Source organism: Poromitra crassiceps (genome assembly GCF_964638095.1).
Source record: "Poromitra crassiceps genome assembly, chromosome: 1".
In the NCBI taxonomy this organism is placed as follows: Eukaryota; Metazoa; Chordata; class Actinopteri; order Beryciformes; family Melamphaidae; genus Poromitra; species Poromitra crassiceps.
Window position 1 is genome coordinate 93,757,892 of NC_139623.1, and position 18,273 is coordinate 93,776,164.

The following is an 18,273-nucleotide window of genomic DNA, read 5'->3' on the forward strand; positions in this document are numbered from 1 at the left end:
TACTATCGGCTGTAAAAATCCATATCGTGCATTAGTATTCCGGAAGGCAGCAACTGTTAAGATTGTGGGGGAAATACAATAAAACCTCTATTTAGAGAATGCTCATGTGATTTTTATACGTCCATAACAATAATCGTGAAACCGTGATAATCGTGGTTTTTTCTCAGACTATAATCGTGGATCAAAAAAAATAATCGTTGCATCCCTACGACCAAATCATGTGCTGTGCGACCAACTGGAAAAGTTAGTCTGGAGCCCTGAAGAACACTTCTAAGTGTTTTGCTAAAGTGTATCACTCAATACAAAAAATAAATAAACAAAGGCTTTTATAGAACCGAAAGCCTATGGCTGCTTAGTCTGCAGATAAAACATAATGACAAAAGGCATAGTAAGGGACTGTCTGATATTTAGGTGGGGTGGTGGGGGTAAAAAAAAAAGGGGGATGGCATTTTGATTTTATTTTGAGTACTGGGGAGGGCAAGGTAATTTATTTTTGGATAGGAGTGGAGGGCATGTAAAGTTTTTAATTTTATTTTCTGTTTTGCATTAGTTTGCATTGTGTTTCGTTATGTAGCCTATCCACCCACCCCCACGCAGATGGTTTCTTCCTATTATTTGGTCAAACTTCTGTGTGCTACTGGCTGCCTAGCCTACTGGTTGCAGCCAAGGAGACACTTGCCTGTACTCTGGAGGACAATATAGCCTACCCACATGGATTATTATATTACATATTCACAGAGGTGTCGCGCTGTTTGTTTCTATGATACGAGCAAGCATGCACATGCACGATTAACTTCAAAGGGTATGTAACCACGGTGGCAATTTTACATTAGTCAACTAACTGACTAGGGATGGGCATTACTAGCAAAAACACTATTCGAAATTCGCTGGGCCAAAGTCGACTTTTCGTCGAAATTCGCCGACCCCTAAAAAATAAAAATGCAAGTAAAATTTTACATGGTCTCCCCTGATTCTAACTATAGTTGAATCGCTTGGTTTGACCAAGTAAAAAAAATTATTAGCATTTTACGTCCGGTCTATGGAAAATTAATGGCAGATGAAATCCCATGGAGAGGGAGTGGGGTGACTTTGGCACTCTATTGTCGTTAGGCAGCCAGACCTGAGCCTACGTTAGCCTACGCTAACGTTAGCATTAGCATAGCGCTGAGATGGCCCAGGGAACAGTAGACAGAATATCAGCTTTACTTCATGCAGTAACAAGCCTTGAAACATTTTCCTTGTGGCTGCCTGAGTGTTGCTGTAATATAGACAGTTTAAGACCATTTCTACTACATTTCTAGAGCTACTGGGTGCTGCTACTGTCTGTTCTGCTCCAGTGCGCAGCTCCTACAGCAACATCACATGGACAAATGTGTCTCTTAAAGAGACAGGCGCCTGTAAAAATAAAAAATAAAAAATAATAAATAAATAAACGATTTTCGACTTTCAATAATAAAAGTCGATCTTGATAATAAAAACGATTATTTGAACATTCTAAATTTGTTGCCCATCCCTATAACACGACCATATTAAGATGTGATGACCTGCTGCCCGCACATACAACAGAAGATTCCTTTCTGCGCATATAGGCCGCCCTTTGAAGAATATTGTTCTCATAATTTTGCTTGCAGTCACGTAATTATGGAGGAGGAGGAGGAGCTCTTCTGATTGACATTAAATGGATCAAAATGGCACTATATGATCGGTGATAATCACAGAGCCGCCACACGTCTCATTAAATCATAATTAGCCTATAACACGAACCAAATCAATATCTGCCATGCATATGGCTGTTTTTTCTTTTTCTTTTTTTTATCACTGAAACATTGCTGCCCTTGCTACCCATAGCCTATTATGACGAATAGCCTACAATTTCAATCCAATGATACAACGGTCTGGTGATAAAAAGTTGATATTGCTGCTTTATTTCAAACAAACTAAGTTGTGTATGAAATTATAAAAGGGTGAACTTGTGGGTGGGGGAGGGCATCGTGTTTTTTTAAGGCGCAGCGGGAGGGCTGAGAGAAACTAATATAAATGTCGGGGAAGGCAGTTGATATATATATTTTTTTTACGATGTATCATATTTTACTCCAGTCCACGTAAATATCGGACAGTCCCTAACTTAAACTATTGTCCTGTTACTGGCAACTAAACCTAAACCTGGGCTGTCTGGGCTCTTGCTGACTATTCTCCAAACCCTGTCCTTTTTGTGTCTATACAGTCTATGGTCTTAACGTTAGCTCCCGGTTACTGTAGCTGACGGGTGTCTAAACCTTTTTGAATGGGGGCCAGATTAGATAATGTGAAAACACCGGGGGGCCAGCTGCTTCTCTCATCATATGGGTTATATACTGTATATATATTTAAAAAAAAATACAATGCAATTGTACTCTAAGGATCTTGTTTGCCTTCTGAAAACATTAGTTCCTGCATTGATCCTACTTGGTGCTTGTCTACAAACTGTATGATAGTGCTGTCATCGTTAGGGGAACGGAAAAAACGCAAAGTGAACGTGCTTGATTAACCAATACTGTGTGGAGGGCCACATATTGTATATTTTGAATGACAAGCCGCGGGCCATTTAAAATCGGTCTGTGGGCCGCATTTGGCCCCCGGGCAAGACTTTGGACCTGCCTGCAGTGTAGCTCAAACACAACAAGCATTAGCCCTCGTTAGCTTAACGGAGCTCTTAGCGGTTACTTTTGGAGTCAAAGACACAAAACCTAGATGTTTCATTTCGGGTAAAGCATGAGGATTTTTAAATGGTTCACGCCAGTATGATTTGCTTTGAATGTGGGGATGTTTGGTGTTTGGTCACAACTAGGGATGGGAATTTAATGCATTTTCCTTAACCGTTAGTTGCGCACCTTAACAATCAGTTAATCGGTTATTGTTAGTTTCTCTGCACGCACGATGCCTGCTCCAATCGCCTAGTATTTAATATTTAGCTATAACTTTTATGAGTGACAGCGTCCAAAATCAGCGTCCAGCGATAATGGAACGTAATGTGACGTTCAGCGATGCTCGTCGGGGAATCATAAATTGCCCCTGGAGTTAAATTTTGAGAACGGCGTCGCAATATTTACAGATGTACTTTTAGAGTGTAATGCTTCCATGCTGTTGCTAGCGCGAGCTTGCGGCTAATTTTAGCATCTGTTTTGTTTCATTGCCATGGGGTTTGCTGGGTTTGCTCAATTCACTTCCTACTTCCTCATGCATGCATGACATGTGTGACGACCTTCTCACGTGACCACTCCTTCTGTTGTGCTAGCTGGGTGAGGTACGCCCTCTGCTGGACTGGTATAATTAACACACAATTCATTTTAATCGGCTACATTCTTAACGGCAGTTAACCGACTACCGGTTAATCATTAACATCCCTAGTCACAACAAGTGATTTGCTAGCTGAGTGGAGAGTGTTAACGTTACAACACGGGCTGCTTGCTGGACCTAGTATAGGCTGCGGCCAGCTAGCTAACGTTAGCCACACCAGCTAACAGTAACGCAACTAACCCCGCTGCCTCCTCGCCAAGTTTGGTTTAATGTAACGCCAGCTCAGACTTTTCCCCTCCTCTCGGAACCCTTGCAGGACATGTTGCGGGACAGGGGCGGCTGTAGCTCAGGAGGTAGAGCAGGTTGTCCACTAATTGCTTTGAATCAAAGAGGTCCAGTCTGCATGTCAAAGTGTCCTTGGGCAAGATACTGAACTCCAAATTAGTCCCGATGGCTGTGCCAGCACCCTGCATGGTAGCTTGCAACCATCGGTGTATGAATGTCTGTGTGATTGGGTGAATATCAATGTACCTACTGATTGGAAAGCACTTTGGATAAAAGCACGATATAAATACAGGCCATTTACTAGGGCTGGCACGGATCAGAAAACCCACGGTTCGGATCGCCGAAAAATCTCAGATTTTTTCTCTCAAAATTAGATTTTCGATTTCGATTAAATTTTTTAATACTATTATACTTCTATAACCATTTGTTGCCCTGCACAGCTCAAAAAAATCTCAGATTTTTTCTCTCAAAATTAGATTTTCGATTTCGATTCAATTTTTTAATACTATTATACTTCTATAACCATTTGTTGCCCTGCACAGCTCAAAAAATATTTTTTTCTCATAAGTGATACAATTTATGCTTTTACTCTGAAGGCAGAACAACCCAACTTCCTGTTTTAGCGTGACGCTGCTATGCCTAACTTCCTGGCTGTTGCTTGCCAACCTGCAGTCACTTGACACGGGTACAGACAGGGTGAGTCTGGAAACAGACCGTTAACGTTAAGCTACTCGGTGGCCCCACGTGTTGTTTTGTTGTTATGTGTCTTAAGGCAACATTTCACCGTCCGGTGTGTGTGGTGGCTCTCGTTATAGCTGCAGCCCGCAGCAACACGCTGCTCGCATTCCTGTGCTTTTTCGGAGGTGTTGAAATAAGTTTGTTGTGCTGCTGTCTTTAGTAGCCGGATTTGACAGGGAAGCCAAAATGCTCCCATACAGCTGATTTAAATGATGCGGGCTGCTTGTCGGCTCGTACTTGCGCTCGCCATGATGATGCCTGTCTGTGTCTGGCTGCGCTGCAGGCGTTCTCATACACTAGCGTTAAACGTTAAATGCAACAGTGGTCCGCGGACCACTGACGTTCCGAACCGTGGGGGCTGATCCGTACGGGTCACGGATTATCTGTGATCCGTGCCAGCCCTACCATTTACCATTTACATGTTTTGCAATTTGCAATAGCATGGCGATGTCATCATCTGAAAATGAAAAACAGCCACACCGGCGGCAGACATGCCGCAACTGTTTGACATTTGAAAGTAGGCTTCGTATTATTGGCTCTATCGGCTAAAATTGTATGATTGGGATAATAAGCAATAACGTAAAATAGCCCATATCGGCCGATAATTTATCGGATCAATATATATTGTGCATCCCTACACTTTACTATCATGATCAGCTTTATGACATTGGCTCCACCATGGAGATTACAACAATCTCTTCATGTGCTCCTCTTGCAGTAAGAAAGGGAGGATAAATGTTGTTTACTTACATACTAACTAGGGTTGTGCGATGTCAGGAATTTATCCATCGTGATTATTCCACAGTGAACCATCGTAATCCACGATGGCATCGTCATTGGCGGGGGCGGGGGGAATAATTAATAATTTTTATTAAGTTGCTGCGGTGTGGTAATGCCATTCATTGCAATGCGTTCATTACAACTGGACAGCTGAGCTCTTCACGGAGACCAGCGGGCTTCGATAGGCTAATAAAAAAGCCTCTGTGCTAACAGCACAGAGCCAGGTGACTGAATGAAGCAGTGGCTCTCACTACCAACGATTTGAACGGCGCAAATAACAAAACGTTAACGTTACAGGTCCTCACCAACAACGTGTGTGTGTTGAATTTAACTAGCTGGCAGTAAACTGACTGAATTACTGGCTGATATAACGTTAGATTGTAGCCTCAGCAGCAGCAGGTGTGTTTCTCTCTCAACTCTCCTCTCGTCAAATCGCTCTCATTAGGTTCAAAAGCCCACGCGAATCTAATGTTATATCAGCCAGTAATTCAGTCAGTTTACTGCCAGCTAATTAAATTCAACACACACACGTTGTTGGTGAGGACATGTAACGTTAATGTTTTGTCATTCAGACTGATGCGTCTATCATTGAGGCTGCTGCTGTGAGCGACTTCAACTTTCACTTTGGAAACAGGCGAGTTAAATTCACAGTTGAAGACTTGTACTCACTTTGGGTTGAAAACAGGAAAGAACGTGAAGTTTCTTCTTTGTCTTAAAAGTTTTTGCAACAAAAGAACTGACTTCTCATGCGTGGGTGACAGTGCAGAGAAGCACTAAAGAGGAGGAGGGGGAGGGGAGGCTTCTCTGAGTCTGAACTGGGCGCGCTCGTTTAATGCCGCCGGCGCGTCCCCCACCCGTCACGGTGAGTGGACTTGGTATTTTTTATTATTAAAACGTCACAAATTTATTTCGAACAGATAATTAATCACGATGATCCAATGTAGACGGCTCAGAGGTCGATGGGGGGTCGGCCAATCACGATGCCATCGTCCAGCGTGCCAACCCTAATACTAACACGTCTTATTTCTTAGATATACTGTCATTAGTCAACAATTTTAGATGCCCGTAGCAAAACTAAAAGATGCATTAAGCAGAAGTGTAGACCCTCTTTTTTCAGCTTTAAATTTAAGAATTCTGTTCTGTGAGTTTAGATGGGTCAAGGATCTACAAACTGTCAATATTTTGTAGGTGGTTTGAACAGAAAAAAATAAATTAAATTGTTTAAATAGAGGAGAGTTGATTTAACTGTGTATTTACCAGTATACATTTTCAGTGTTTATTTCAGGATTTCAGCTATTTAGAATTTTCAACTCCAATCCATTGCTAATAGTGTAGACATTTCCAGATTTTTTTTCCCATTTCCTCATGTTTGTAATGTCCTGATTACATCCATATTCACTGGAGATGGGGACAACACTACTCAACTTGGGCTGTAATGGGCTGGTGCTAAATTGGAGTCAGCCAAAAAGCAAAAACGCTAAATAAATAAATCCAAGGCATTTAATATTTTCTTCCAACAAACACAGCTGGTTGATTTAGAGGACAGTTTCCTTATTGGTCAGTGTCACCCGTCTATCTCTTGCAGATTCATTGATTAAATGAGTGCCACAGGATGTTTTAGTCGTAGTTAGGAAAGGCTTCTCTCTGTGCTTCCGTTTCCCCCTCAGACTTTGATACAATGCCAGAGAACCACTAATAGAACTGATGACATAGTGGAAGCTTCTCTGTTGAATTTACACAAGTTATATTCCATTCATGTTCTCACGCTGCAATACAGAGAGCGTGCTTTGTTGCATCCCTGCGAACAGGGCGGAAACAGAAACATCCTGGTCCTAATATTAGTCTGAATTCACCCACTTGATTCAGTCTAAATCATGTTTCTATCCTGTTCAGTTGAGGGATTCCTACGTTTTTTTTTTACTTGAAACAGATTAGCATTTCCAATAGGTTTGTGGAATAAGAGCCATTATGTAAAAAAACATAAAAAATTCTGTCCAACTGTGAACTCTACATGCAAAGCATTCCATCATACTCAGGCAAACAGCCATCATACTCAGGCAAACAGCCAGCCAAAAGGTCAGAAGTCTAAGCAGAGCCACTGTTCAGCCAGGCAGCCAGCCAGCCACTTAAAGGAACACTCCCACCGATTTTCAACTTTTCCAGCTTTGTATCATTATATAATCAGTAGTATATCAGAAAACTATAAACAGCTTTGCAGGTATTCATTTAGTTTGACCGTTATTGAGAGTTGATTTGAGTAAAGTTGTGGACCAGTGATGTTATTTGTGCATGAATGACATCACTGGTCCACAACTTAACTGGTCCACAACCCCCCCCCCCCCCCCCCCCCCCCCCCGCACACACACACACACAAGCCGTTTTCCCACATGCGTACCGGAAAATTACCTGTAAGTCAATATCGGACATTTCCCTTCACACCTCTCCTCTGGCATGTGGGAATCTATCAGCGAAATTGCCTGTATGTGGGGTGGGGGGGGGGGGGGGGGGGGGGGCGGCACTGCAGAGCGGGTGGGGAGTGACGTGTCGGCAAAACTCCGAATGGTGAAATAAGTTTGCTTGTTTATCCGTTCACCTGCATCGCGTTGAAGCACTTTTTACAGACTGGCTTCATTTGATGTGTCCGGGCTTGCCTTGGCTGTCAGCAACGTAAGCAAAATACTTCCACTTTCGCTTCGTGCATTTGCTTAGTCCCTGTCGGGCTGTGACTTAAGGAGGAGGACGGACTGTGGCCAGAGAGCGAGCAGAGAGGAGAGGGGAAAATCAGCACAGCACACCCACACATGAAGCTGACATAGGCTACTGCTCTTATTATCACAAGATCATTTCGCCAGTTTGCTTTAATGTGCGCGAATGATTAGATTATGCCCGCTGGAACATTAAGCAACGTGTGTACACCTCGCCCATGAGAGTGTCGCGGAAAATGACTGCACCCGTTTCTCACTAGTATCCGCTAAAGCGCATACCGCTCTTCTGACAGGCTAGAAAGTGGTGAAATCTCCGCGACGACGGGGTCGCGCTTATACCGGCACGGTGCCTTTCTCACATGCAGGCATTAGACCACGTACCGGTCATTTTGCGGTACAAAGCGCATGTGGGAAAAGGGCTACACACACACACACACACACACACACTTTCTTGCAGCAGTTGTCAGACTCTCAAACAGTAGGGATGGGCATTTTAAGTAATTTAAATACTCGAGTACTCTCGATTACTATGGTAATGACGGAGCAGGGGTAATCTGCTGTGTGTGGGGCTGTTCACACATAACGTTTGCATTTTAACCTGGAGCATGGGAGGAGAGGGACTGACTGACTGTAATATTAGGTGAGGTGACGCTAAGCTAACGTCTAAAGCAGTGTTTTTCAAACTTTTTCAGACCAAGGACCTCTTAAACTAATGAAAAAAACTCGGGGACCACCTAACTCCCAAAACATCCCCAAAAACAATAGGCCTACTACTTCAACTGTAAGTTACAAATTACAGGCTAATTAAATGACAAATAGCAGTACAATTAATCAAATTTTTGGCTTCCCACAATTACGAAAACAAGATAACCGATATAAAATATATATATGTAATTTATTTTAGTTAGTCCATTTACCTTTTTTTAACATTTATTTCTCCTGTTCAGTTCAAATATATTCAAAGTTCAAAGAAAGTTTTTTCAAGTTCAATAAAGTTACAATGTTGCCAAAGTCAAATCTTTTGCCATCTTCAAGTTGCATTCAGTGATGTTTTTGTGTTCAAATAAGTGTTAAATGGCTCTATATTCTGACAGCAATCACTGAAATAGAGTGTTTGGTCAGTAATTTGGAACTCTCAACCACCCGCTGTACTCTGTCTCTCTCCTGTAGCCTTGCAGGCAGAGTGGACGTATCTCCACAACCGTAAGTCGGAGAGAGTCAGGGGTGGTGGCGTTGGATTCGGGGTGAAAAAATACATAGTCCTTTATAAGCATCGTGATCTGACCTTGAGTTTCCCAGAAAATGTAAACGGTTCTCTGATTGGATAGTGGGAGGTAAAAAAAAAGGGAAAAAATATAAATCTACTCGCGGACCACTAGGGGGCGCCCACTGTTTGAGAAACATTGGTGACTGGTCTAAAGCCTACCTCAGACAGCATCTCCGATGGTTGGATGGATGGCATTAGCGCTTCGGAGCGGACAATAGCGTTGTGAAACAAGCAAAGGCTCAATTCCAATACATGTCCATTGTCCAGTATCATCCATTCTACTTTATGATCACTGTTACACTAACGTAAATCCACGGATTACAAGGTCCGGTGTTCTGCCAAAAAGTGAAAACTGACCACTGACCAGTGTGATTAACGTTACAGCTACAGCTAAATAGGGATCACCATGAAACGATTGTCTCCCAAAAAGCAATTCTTTCTCCACATTTCTTGTGACTAACGTTATGGGAAACAACAGTGTAGTCAGTAAACTAGTGCAAAGTTTTGAATGAGTTTTATCGGGCGTGCGCTATGAAGAAGCGTGAATCTGTCTCCTTCGCGTGATTTCTAACCACATAGGATAAGCAATAACCACGCCCTGTGGCGCTGGGATTGGCCAGGAGCATTGAAGCTTGGCACTAAAGCACCTGGGTTTTTCATCTTTTAAAATAAAGATGTTTAAAAAACTATTGCTTGTTACATTTTCAGTGCTGTACCTTTTCTCTGGGTAAGAATTGAGCTTGAAATTAACGATATGATACATTATATGAGCTATGAACGTGAACACAACACCGTTTATATTATTGCATGTTTTTGTAGATTGTGTACATTGTGTAGAATTATTATGCTTATTATTATTACTATGCTAAGGAAGGTAGGTGACCATAATTCATTTCAATGTCTGCTCTCAATGTCCGCTCTCGAAATCGCTGTCCGTTCTCAAGAGCTATTCAGTTGGTTCATGAAATCGCTGGGCTGCGTGCCCTCCAGTGTTGCTCCTGGCCAATCCCGGCGCCACAGGGCGTGGTTATTGCTTATCCTATGTGGGGTTAGAAATCACGCGTCTCCTTCGGGAGCATATCTTCAGCCACCATTTTCGGGATGAGCTGGAAAACTTCTGGTTAAAACTTTCAAAATAATGTTACTTAAACAAAAGTAAATAGCTTATTTATGCACGTTGGAGGAGAAAAGGGTATTTCCACGAACGAAGCAGCAAACCTTGTATCAAAATACTCGTGATCTTATATGGCGTGAAACTATGGCTGTAACGCATTACTCAAAATAAATAAGGTTACAACTTACGTTACAATAAGCATTTTATTTTGAAAGCAACAAAGCGGATGACGTACTTGTACATTCTGGCTGACTTGACGCCCGTGCAGTTCATGCTGCCAGATCCACATAACGATGCATGAGTAGATTTAGACCATTTTAAAGGGGTGGGGAGTGGGGCGAGTACCCGAACAGCAGAAACGTTACTCGAGTACTGACGTTATGAACGAGTACCCGAGTACTCCCGCCCATCCCTAATATAGAGTAGCTAGGCCATACAAGTAGAATAAAGTAGCCAACTAACCAGGCAGACATAAATGGCAGTTGAGCTGAGCATACCCAGCAGAGAGTGAGGCAGCGATCAGGGTGCGGTCCTGGCTACTGCTTCCTGTGTGCTGCAGCAGGGGAGCAGCCTGTCTGCCTGCCTGCCTGTCTGTCTGCCTGTGTGCCTGCCTGTCTGTCTGCCTGCCTGCCTGTCTGTCTGCCTGTCTGCCTGCCTGTCTGCCTGCCTGCCTGCCTGTCTGCCTGCATGCCTGCCTGTCTGCCTGCCTGCCTGCCTGCCTGTCTATTCTGCAGGTGCTGACTTGTGGCTCCACTCTCACTAGAGAATGAATGAATAAGACTAGAGACAGGCCTAACAGGGCAATGAGGGCATCATAAGAATTGGCAGCGTTCTCACTTTTCCACTCTTTTCTGTTGAGCTGTCTTGAATCACGACCACTATGTCCTCCCGATAGACTGTAAGAGAATGCATCAGCCTAGTCAGTGACACAAACACATAATCCCTAACTCCTGTATTGATTGACTAGTTTGTGCACAGAGGCTTAAGAAAGCATTGTGCATTGAAACCCCCGACAAGCTGCCTGCTTTGCTGCTCCACACCCAACTGAAAGTGAGGTGTGGCTCCTGACATATCCATAGTGTTATGCCTGGTTCAGACTACACGAATTCAGCCCGATATTCGACCGATTTGGTCGTGCGCGACAGATTTTCAGCGTCGGGCCCGAATATGACCGTCGGGGACGACGATCGGCCGTCTTCACCTCTTGTAGTGTGACATAATCAAAGACCAGCGTCGGGACCAGTCGGGACGTCTAGGACGCCTCACGACGCCCTGACGAAAAGACTGGCATGTCAGTCTTTTGGACATGGTTTCGCCTAGTGTGACACCCCGGAAGACAGGTATCAGGTCCTGGGGAGACCGCTCCCCGCTTATAGTTTTCATTTGCAGGTTAAACAACATGTCACTTCGCTGACAAGGCCTGAATTTTACAATATGTTTTGAAATAAATGTTTAAAAATCGATTGTGTGTTAAAAGCTTGTGTTACGTTTTCATTGGCGTTAATACACTTATAATTAATTTCAATGTCCGCAATTCAGTTGGTTGATGAAATCGATTTGTGGTGTGGGAGATTCCAGCTGTCAAAAGAAGAGAAAAGACTTGCTCCTGGCCAATCCCGGCGCTTGACTGCTGCGTAGGCGGGCACAGGTGGTTTTTGCGTAACCTATGTGCGATTCGAAATAACGCCTCCCCGCTCGATACAGATTTCGCCCGCTCCGCTCCGCTCAAAAGAATAAAAGAGATAAAAAGGCCAGGGTGTTTTAATTTGCGTTTAAACGCCTGGGCAATGGGCATTGCTCACTACAAATAACATGGGCTCAGAAGAGTCGGCTGCATGCTCGTTTCTCTTCCTTCTCATCTCGCAGCAGCGGGCAAGAAAATAGTGGGCGTGCACATGAAGTAAGCCAAGTCTTATTCGAGGCTGGAGCGGACATCACAGTGCATCACAGTAGAGGCTGTCACTCATCCAAATAACGTTAATTCTACAAGGGATATATATAGCACCTGGATTACATATATGTTTCACATAGGATTGTGTTTGGATTTCAATATTTTATTTTGTCCAATATTGAAATGTTCTACAATTGCATGTAGTGCTAACATAAACATTATTTCTATCTACCACTTTAGCCTATTTAGGCTGATTTGGTTGCTATTTCTTGTCAATGTATTGCATGCTGGGAGATTTCGTTCACAGGTCCGCCTCCCCGACGACCTGTGAACTCGCTGACGACTGCAGACGACGTGATGACGGTGGCGTACGATGCTCTGTCGGTGTTAAGTGAGAATAAACTTGTAGTGTGGCCAGTCTCCCGACCAAGACATGTCACGAATTTATGGCAGTATGATGGCCTCGTCTGACATGGTGACATCGTGAACGACAAAAAATATCGTGTAGTCTGATCCTGGCATTAGTCATGGCTTATCACCACCACATCACCGCAAGGTGTTAGGGAAAGTCATTAGATGCTTCTGAAAGGTAGTTAGCATATGCGAATGGGAATTTCAAAGTCCTCCTCGCTCTGCATATTGCTTAATTATCCACTGGGCAAGTCTTGTTTATTCACAACCAGTGTGGGATACCTAACAGAATGGACTCAACAATTTGACTGCCTGAAATAGGTTGAACACTCGAGTGGAGTCATAGTGTCATTTGGCAGGATTGTCATGGTTTCTGTTTGTCCCCTCTGAGGAAGAGGATGGCAGAGATCAGGGAAGCAGGGAGGCTGGTTAGTGTAATGTGGGAACAGGGGAAGTAACACAAGGCTTAGTTCCCCTATTGTGTCCAACAGACAGACCATTGTGTTCATCTACAGAGGAAAAGATCTGTGCACCTCTGGTCTCCTGGCCAAAGGAAACTATCCTGGGCTGACTCCCAACTGATAATGCCAGCTCCTCCGCAACTTAGGCCATGTTTAGACGACAACGGTCTCTGCATAAAACGTTTGATTCTGCGTTTATACACAGCGTTTGTGATGATTTGCGTGCAGACTGAAGCCGCAAAAAACTTAGAGCAGCGTCAAGTGAGCCAGAATAACATTGAAACTTCTAGTAAAACCTCCACAATAATGGTAATTAAATAAACTAATAGCCTTATTGATGCATGTTGCAATGTTTGTATGATCCACAATACACAGAAGACATATAGAACACAGACAACTAAAAGTAAGAAAATGTTCACTTAAGGAGCTGCTGTTTTCAAGGCTACTATTGCCTGTGTATTTAGTCTGTTTGCCTACCTGTTTCCACGGCAACAGCTAGGGCTGTTAGTAGTACTCTTGTTTTTCCCAGGAGGGCCTATGGCCTATTGGTCAGTGAAACATCCTGCCTATTTTTCCTGATTTGAGATACTAGGCATCTCGCGCGCTATACGCGCTCGAGAGAGAGATACGCGGTCATTAATAAAATAAAATAAATCTAAAGCATGTTACTGGCTAAGATAACCATCTTATAATAGAAGTATTTGTTATATTAGATTCTCAATGTGCATGAATGGATAACGGTTTATAGGCTACTTGTTTTTTTACCCAAATACTCTCATTCATTATTATATTAAAATCATTGTATTTTATCAACAACAACAACAAAAAAATCTGCATTAGAAATCGGCCAGTGGCATTAGAAATCGGCCAAATGGATTCTAGAAAATATCTTGTGTGTACACACACACACACACACACACACACACACACACAACAGTCCATTGATAGCATAGGTGACGCTGCTCTAATGGTACTTGTCTTTCCCTCAGGCATCATTGAAAAGTCACAGGCAGCCTACAAAGATGCCTTTGATATCAGCAAGAAAGACATGCAGCCCACACACCCCATCCGTCTCGGCCTCGCCCTCAATTTCTCAGTCTTCTACTACGAGATCCTCAACTCACCTGAGCAGGCCTGCAAGCTGGCCAAAACAGTAAGAACATAACGCCCACACATTGCCATTTTACACTGCAAATATACATAGTGCTAATTTATAAGCATAACTTGAACTGCTATCTCTAGCCAAGTATTCTTTCAAGTCTTAATTTTCACATTGTTTTCTTGAGGACTTGAGGACTTGAGGACTCAATGTGTAACTGTAGTTGCATTCATAGACAATCAGACAAAATAGCAAAATGTATGTAGAGAGACAAACACAATGTGACCTGGAACACTTCGGCATAGAATCACATTGACTTCTGTCTATTGATACATAACAAAGTTGTTTTGAATCCTACAGGCTTTTGATGATGCCATTGCAGAGCTCGACTCACTGAGTGAAGATTCGTACAAAGACAGTACGCTGATCATGCAGCTACTGAGAGACAACTTGACAGTAAGTTTGTCTGAAAGTGCATCTCTTAAACATAATGGCACAGGTGACTTTTGGACAGCATTGTTGACTAAATGGTTTAGAACAAAACAAAATCTAGAGGAAGCTGTGTATTCTGTAAATGTTTGCCTCTAAAAATGTTTTTTTCCCCTCTCCTTCTGCCTGCCCACTACCATGTTGTCCCTCCCTCCTTCTTCAGCTGTGGACCTCTGACAACCAGGGTGACGGCGAGGATGCAGAGGATCCCAGAGATTGAGACAGACCCCCCTAGTCGTCCCCGTCTGCCTGTCATCGTCCCGGCTCATCTTCATCTTCATCATCATCAACACTGAGACCACCTCATTATCATCATTGTCGTCCAGCTCTCTCCATCTCTTTCTTCTATTTAGTTCCTCTCTCCACCAGTCATCTCACCTCTGTTTACTATTTCTTCTTTTTGTAGTTATTGTGGGGGAAAGGGCACAGGGGGGGAGGGTAGGTTTGGAATCACGAGGCGGGAGGGTCAGTTGGGAAGGGTTGGGGAGGGTCGTTTGGGAAGGGAAAGGTGTGTTTGGGGTTGGGCGCTTGTCTGCTGACCTTTTTGTTTTTGCGTGTGGGAGCAATAGGGGTGTTGCATTATTAACATGGTGGGTGAGGGGGCAAGTTCTCAACGCATGCAACGTGCGGCAGGTCAAGTTTTAAGTCCAAACGGTTATACTGTATGTGTATCCTAAACATGTTAACGTATTGTGCTTGATTTGACACCATCACTTGACGATACATCTGTGGTTTCACATGGGAGTGGTATCTGAGAAGGCAGCAGTTGTTAGTCCGTACTTAGCTCGAGAAATGACAGCAGAAGTAAAGACAGTGGAGGTAGCATCGGAGAGTGCTGGAGGCAGAAGGCAAGGTTTTGTCGGAACAGAGAGGTTACATTCCATTTACTGTCACTTGCTCAACTTTCTATTCCTCTTTATTTTTTTATTTTTGTTTTTTGTTTTCGGGTGATCTGCATTTGTATTTCTATGTATCAATTACGAGGTATAGAAAACGTTTAAGAACAAAAGAGCACACAAGCTTTTTACTGTTGCTGTTTTGTATGAGCAGAGCAGTAAGAATAGTTTCCCATGTGCTTATCTAGTTACTGCTTTTTCCAATTAAGCTTTTTATTTGTTTTGATTTTGATTTTCCTTTTTTCTTTTGATACCTGCCTAAATTGCATGTGGCTAAGAAGTAGTTCGCAGAGAGGTAAGGGAGGTTGTTGTCGGGCTGGCTAGCTTTGTTCATGTCTTTGGAATTTTCATACAGAACACCCAAGCATATTTGTTATTTGGAGGGAAACATGTAATTTCATGTATGTGGAATAAAAAAAGATAATTTAAAAGTTTAAAGTTGTCCGCTTTAATTGATATGAGGCTAGTCCCTTCAGTGGTCATTTCATGGTCCTGGGTTCTTTGCTTAGTCATGATCCCAAGTCAAGTAGTCATGTTTTTACCATGTGCGGAAGCACGCTGGTCTTGCATTTTTTCAGCGCCAGTCATATGGAACGGAAAGGACGCTTTTCACACTCGGGGACACTGGATTAGTTTCACTCTCGTTTCCCGGAGGGGTGGTGTGTTTCAATATGCCTGACCCCGCCCGCTTGGGACGCAGCGTCAATTACAACCATTACAACGAGCGCACCTACATACATTCACACACTGCAGCACGACCCACTGCTAAATACCAAGGGCTGAAAGAAAACCATTATTGATCAACCAGACATTACAAACAAACGTCTACTTCTGGGTTTAATGTCTGTTGGTCGTGTTTTGAATTGCATTGGCTTCCTGCGTGTGGAAGAGGAACAGCAATCTTTGCAAATATCGAGTTCTGAAATGCGTGTTTCAACATTCCGACCCAGTGAGCCTTTGTATCAACATTAAAGGAAGACATTCATTTATTTTTTAAAGTTTTGGTTAGGTATTTTGCGACTATTTTTACATAGACTGTATGGGCGCCCACTTCAAGCACCAGCCCGCCAGCCTCTGCAAGCAGATCCATGTAAAAAGCTGTAACACTGAAACGTGACTATGGAGCTACAAAATAGATTATTTTTGGACACCCGACCCAGCAAAAACCACATGGGATACTTTAATGTCCCGATTATGAAGCAACCCAATCGCCAGAATAAAATGTAAAAAAACAATATTATGTAGCTACAATATCAACTCAATCAATTTGAATATGCTATACTATCCTGACCTGGCTAGCCTATAATGTTATAATCATGTTTTCCAGTTACTCCCAAGCAAACCAGTCAACGAATAAAATAGTATAATTTAAATATTAGTAAGTTATCAATAAAATGTATTAATTTCTGGTAATACGCAATATGATGACAAAATAGACGGTGTATCTATAAATAGCTTTATTATCACAGTTGGGCGAAATGATGAAGTCATGAGTGGTGTCCCATTTCCTAGGTGATTGTTTTCAATCCCTACCCCTTGTGGCTCCGTTTTGAAGGGCAAGGGCCAAAGTGAGGGACACTCAAAAACAAGGGGTAGGAGTAACAATTAGAATTGGGATTGGGCCTTAGTCTCTTTTCTATAGTGAGTACGGTGTTAAACGCCATTATCATTGAGTTGGTTGAAAAACTAAGTCTTTATTTAAGTTATATTTTGGAAATGAACTTCATTAGTCAACCAAAGTTGACTATAGAAGGGAATGGGGGCAACATCCTGCGCCTGCATCTAATTTATGGGTACCTGTGATCACCATTGTAGGGGGATACTCACACACACAAACACACACACACTGTATTATAGGCTACTTGAATATTGGGGGGATGTATCCTTTATCTCACCCTGCCCTGTTGTATCTTTGCTTTCGTCATGACACTATATAAGAAGTAACACAAATTACATGGAATACCAATTGCCATGATTTAGCCTCACTCCATCCGTGGCTGTACCCCATCTAGCCACAACCCAGGGATGCCTGCCCCCGCGGTTGCCACACTGTTAGGATGATGTCATCATTCCTACTATGATGTCATAGATCACTGATGATGTCGCAGACGGTGATGATGTCATGATTCATAAGTGTCTAAATCTTGCCTCTGATGGTCTCACTGATGATGTCACAACACAAGGTGATGTCATATTCGGGACCTATAAAGGTTTGCTCTGCAAGTGCTCTGCAAGTCCTCTGCAGTTGTTCGACAACCTTCTGCACAGTTTCCATCTTTCGAACCTTGCAGACTCAGCTATCAAGTGCTACAGCGTTCCTAGTTATCGAGACTTCAGTTACCCAAGTGTGTCTTGGACATTAAGTATCCGCACCTAAATCCACATGTCTCACAGCAACCCTAACACACACGTGGTCCGGGGGCGAATTTACCCATGTTACTGTGATTCCTAATTGGGGAGTTAATATAATTATCAGTGGTGATCTTTCCTATAAAGGGATACAATTGTAGATAACATGGTTTGTAAAGTGAGCTTCTATTTTAACTCTGCTGCTCTATTTTCTATGAATCACTGTCTGGACAAGAATAAGTGAGTCACTCTGAGGTGGAGGCAGAAAGACAGGGCCACAGAAAGGCCTCTCTCCCCTCATTACACACCAGTTTGATTCAGAGACTCGACTGCAAACGGCCGCTTGTTGCTGTGGTCAATGATGCCTTCTGTTCCTTTTTGTAATGTCTTCTTGGAGTTAGATCATACAAATATCTTGTTCCTGGAAAACCAAAGGTCTCCCTGTGCCTAGATGAAATTAACCACTGCCCTACAAGTACACAAGCCCCGCCCTTGAATACTCTGAGCCTTTA

At 43.0% G+C, this 18,273-nt stretch overlaps 1 protein-coding gene across 1 annotated transcript in view; it reads left to right on the plus strand.

Annotated features, from left to right (window-relative positions):
- The window catches only part of LOC310776776 (14-3-3 protein beta/alpha-A-like), a 54,358-nt gene extending 39,388 nt beyond the window's left edge, over positions 1–14,970 (plus strand). The window contains exons 4-6 of the mRNA XM_083636953.1: positions 13,918–14,081; positions 14,388–14,483; positions 14,680–14,970. Coding sequence (XP_083493079.1) covers positions 13,918–14,081; positions 14,388–14,483; positions 14,680–14,736 — 317 coding nt within the window. The 3' untranslated portion in view covers positions 14,737–14,970. The remainder of the gene's footprint in view (positions 1–13,917; positions 14,082–14,387; positions 14,484–14,679) is intronic.
- Positions 14,971–18,273: the final 3,303 nt, after the last annotated feature.